At 41.9% G+C, this 4,296-nt stretch overlaps 1 protein-coding gene across 4 annotated transcripts in view; it reads right to left on the reverse strand.

Moving 5' to 3' along the window:
- Nucleotides 1-4,296, reverse strand: part of LOC101856899 (neuronal acetylcholine receptor subunit alpha-7) — a 65,304-nt gene that overhangs the window by 5,348 nt on the left and 55,660 nt on the right. For all 4 annotated transcript variants that reach the window (XM_035970028.1, XM_013083096.2, XM_013083095.2 and 1 more), the window contains 3 exons: nt 3,892-4,086; nt 3,028-3,114; nt 2,764-2,873 (listed from right to left, as the gene is read on the reverse strand). In XM_035970028.1, the coding sequence (XP_035825921.1) occupies nt 2,764-2,873; nt 3,028-3,114; nt 3,892-4,086 (392 nt within the window). The remainder of the gene's footprint in view (nt 1-2,763; nt 2,874-3,027; nt 3,115-3,891; nt 4,087-4,296) is intronic.

Genomic DNA, 4,296 nt, shown 5'->3' on the forward strand with positions numbered 1-4,296 from the left:
TGTGTGTGTGTGTGTGTGTGTGTGTGTGTGTGTGTGTGTGTGTGTGTGTGTGAGAGAGAGAGAGTGTGTGTGTGTGTCTAAAAATAGGTTAGGCAGGTAGACAATGAGTCTGGGGAGACAGACAACCCGACAGAACGATAGACAAACAGGCAGAGAAACAGATATAACGACATACATACAGACAGACGGACGAACAGACTGACTGACTGACTGGCCGACAGAGGTGTACTTAATGAATAATTCACAGGTCAGTTGGCATAATACTTCAACTCTCAGTGTCTGTCAGTAGCGTCATGATATCTAACAATAATCTTATATTACATACGAAGAGAAATCATATCCCTAGGGAGTCCAGGCTATTTCTTAATGGTCCATAATGGTTCCATACTGGCCTCGAAAGGCTCTATTAGTGGGTTCAATCCCCGCAGTTGTTACTATTGGACCCTGCGAGACACGGGGGTATCGTGTCGACTAAACACTAGGTGGCGCCACAGAGCCAGTTCCTTTCGTGGCTGTCTGCCCACTAATTGCTACTCATTGGGGCTTAGCATTTCGTGTTCAGGCCCCGCTGTGTGATAGTGAGTGAATGCTACAGGAAGAGAAGCAAAGACGGAAGGGATTGAAACAGGTTCTGCTAGGTGAACTGTGAACAGAGCTGACGTTTTTCTTCAATACCAGCAAACGTTTTAAATAGATCTTTCAAATCTTTTGTTGGAATAGTTTTTATAGATTTTTTTTAATGACTTTGTAATAATAGCGATAGCTGTGGTGGTAATGGTTGTGGTTATGGTGTTTTAGGTGATGGTGGTGGTTTTGCTGGTACTAGTGCTGGTGGTTGAGGTGTTAGTGGTGGTGGTGGCTGTGGTTTTGGTTGTGGTTGGGATGGTTGTTGTTGTGGTAGTTGTGGTGGTAGTTGTGGCGGTAATGTTTAGCTGCACGTGCATACCAGTACACACATTGAATCGCAAGGCCTTACGCACGCCTTACACATGTTGTATAGTTTAAAAGCATAGACAAGTGTTCTTTTTCTACTTCGATTTAACAACATGATTTGAAAGACATCTTGCCAGATCCAGAGTCAGTTTGGCTTATAGTACATAACAAACAGCAAGTGACGGCGCAGTTGTAACATAGTCGGACCTCGACTTGGAAAGATACTGTTACCTCGACATTTATTTCCCAACAATATGTCTCAGTATTCTACCTAGGAAGATAAACAGACTTCTTGCTGCCCACACATGTCAGAATACTGTCTGTTGGCTGCAGGCATTATCATCCCGGACCCTCCTTTCCCTGCTCATTGCTGATAAATGTCTTGTCTTCATATTTCGCATTCTTTTGTGCTGTTGGAATGTCTGAAACCTAGAGTTCTCTCTCTCTCTCTCTCTCTCTCTCTCTCTCTCTCTCTCTCTCTCTCTCTCCCTCTCTCTCTGACTCCCTCTCTTTCTCCCAGTGCAGACACACATTGCGCTCACTTACGTTAGCATTGATTTGAATAACAGCAAAGTGAACAAAGACACACCCTTTCACAATCGACTCTCCTCAATGCTATTGGCAGAACATACTGACAAACTAGTCGGTAAGTGTAACTTTCCAGCCAATCCCAATATATTCTTTGGTATCTTGCTCATGCTTTGACTGCGAAGTTTAATACTGATATCACTCGAGGTGGGGTGGGGTCTTTTTCTTAGCCTTTAATCGAAGAATAAAAGAGGTTCTTTGTCACGTCTGCATCAATTTTTAATGACTCAAATTTTGACCCAAAAAAAAGTAAACGTAAAACATCAGTCATACTTCAACCGTAATGACAGTTTAATCACTAATTTAGGTGTGGTGCTAGACCAAGATATGTCAATGAAATACCATGTATCCAATCTTTGTAAAAAATCTATATCTCCAGCTGAAGAAAATAGGGAGCATTAGAAAATATCTATCTGTTGGTGTCACCAAAACTTAATAACATCACTTATATTGTCAAGGATTGATTATTGCAATTCCTTACTGGCTGGTGTACCTGATGAACAGTTACAACAACTACAAAGAGTACAAAATATTGCTGCCAAAATAATTACTAAAAGACTAAAGCATGATCATGTGACTCCTATCTTAAAAGCATTACACTGGCTCCCAGTGAAAGAATGTATCATATATAAAATCTGTTTAACTTGCTACAAGTGCTTAAATGATTTATCACCGGACTATCTAAAACAGCTTTTAACACCCTATGTGCCTCCTAGAACGCTCAGATCATCAAGTGACAGAGCAACCCTTGTTAAGCCTAAAATAAATTACAAATCATATGGCCAACGCTCTTTTTCATATTTTGTCTCACTTGTTTGGAATAGGCTTCCAAAAACTATCAGAGAAGCAGAAAATCTAGAAATTTTTAAGAAGAAACTAAAATCATTTCTATTTTCATCATATTTCGATTAGACAGAATGCATCCAAGCTGTAGATCGTTGTGAGTTTGTATGTGCGTATGTGCATATGTACGTGTGTGTGTATGTGTGTATGTATGTGTGTGAGGTGCGTGCGTGAGTGAATATGTGTTTGCATGAGTATGTAACACTATGTACCTTTAAAATTGATTTGTAAATCCATAATATGTATTATGTTAAGCGCATAGGGCATTGCATAAGTGGATATGCGCTATATAAGTGCAATGCATTATTTATTATTATTATTATTGCTCCACTTGTAGCTTTCCAGAAGCTCCTGATAATAGGCAACCAATAAGATTATAGTAAACTACTAACTACTCACCCATCGAGGCATGGTGTGTGTATCAGGCGAGCGGTAGTGAAAGTTCAGGACGACCACGGTGAATACAATAGACAGGGAACACATCATCATGATGCACGCAAAGTAGATACCTGGAGCGAAAGAAGAAGAATAAAAAATGAGAAGAAGAAGAAGAAGAAGAACAAGAACAAGAACAAGAACAAGAACAAGAACAAAAACAAGAACAAGAACAAGAACAAGAAGAACAAGAACAAGAAGTGCCAGGTTGGTGTAGGTGAGGCTTACCGATGAGCGGCACGGCGTCTGAGGTCGGGGGCATCGTCTCCGCCACCAGCAGCAGAAATACCATGAGGGATAGGAGGATGGTCACACCTGCAGGGATCGGGGGTGGGGGGGGGGACAAGATCGAAACAGATTCATACCCTCAGTTAGTGGGTGAAACACTGGAGTGAGCAGCAAAATAACAAGCTCCACAGTGCTGTGCCCAAACTGGGCCCACGAAAACCTTTAGGACTCCCAAGAAGAGACGAAGTTGTTTATATTTGATTACGTATTGGACATAGATTCTACCTCCTTGATCCATAAATACCTCCTGCAGTAAGATGAGAAACCCTTATTATGCGGCGACGGCTACGACACAGCTGAGAGAATGGAGAGCTTTAAAAATTCTCGCAAAAATCAAGAAATATCCTATGGAAGACTGAATCAAAGCCATCGCTCTTTAGTTCAAGGTTAAAACAAACAAGCTAGGGATGTGCCCAGGGTATAAAGTTTAGGGAAATGCGTTCATCGTCATGGGATCAACAGTAAACGTAATTAGGAGATTGGCAACGCACCGAACCTATTCGTGTGCAAGAAATACTACACTATTAGTAGGAGGAGAATTGGGAGGAGGAGTGGGAAGAGGAAGAGGAGAAGAGACGGGAGGAGGGGAAGAGGAGGGAAGGAGGTGAAGAAGCAGGAAGAGGAGGAGTAGAGAGGAGAGGAGGAGAAGAGAGGAGAGGAGGGGAAGAGGAAGGGAGGAATAATAATGATGATGATGATGATGATGATGATGATGATGATGATGATGATGATGATGATGATGATGATGATGATGATGATGATGATGATGGACGACTTTGACAAAAATAAAACAGCACTACTCACCCAATGAAATTTTCTCTCCTGCATCGGGTGGCAGAATAAAGAGCAGGAGAGTAAGGGAGGAGATGAGGACACACGGGATGATAATGTTGAAACCGTAGTAAAGGGTTCGCCGACGGATGTGGATGGTGTAGGTCAAATCTATGTAAACCTCTGGGCAGCAGTCGTACTGGAGAACGTGTCTTTCCACAGGTAAACCTGGTTTGTGGAATGAAGAAAACGTTCCCCTTTATTGTTTGTGCCCGTTGAGTAGAGACCATCGCTCTCTCCATCTCTCTATATCTCTCTCACTCTCTCTCTCTTTCTTTCTTTTTTCTTCTCTTTCTCTTTCTCTCTTTCTTTCTTTCTCCCTCTCTTCCTTTCTTTCTCTCTCTTTCCCACTCCCCTTCTCTCTCTCTCTCTCTCTCT

The sequence above is a fragment of the Aplysia californica genome, unplaced genomic scaffold (genome assembly GCF_000002075.1).
Source record: "Aplysia californica isolate F4 #8 unplaced genomic scaffold, AplCal3.0 scaffold00211, whole genome shotgun sequence".
Classification (NCBI taxonomy): Eukaryota; Metazoa; Mollusca; class Gastropoda; order Aplysiida; family Aplysiidae; genus Aplysia; species Aplysia californica.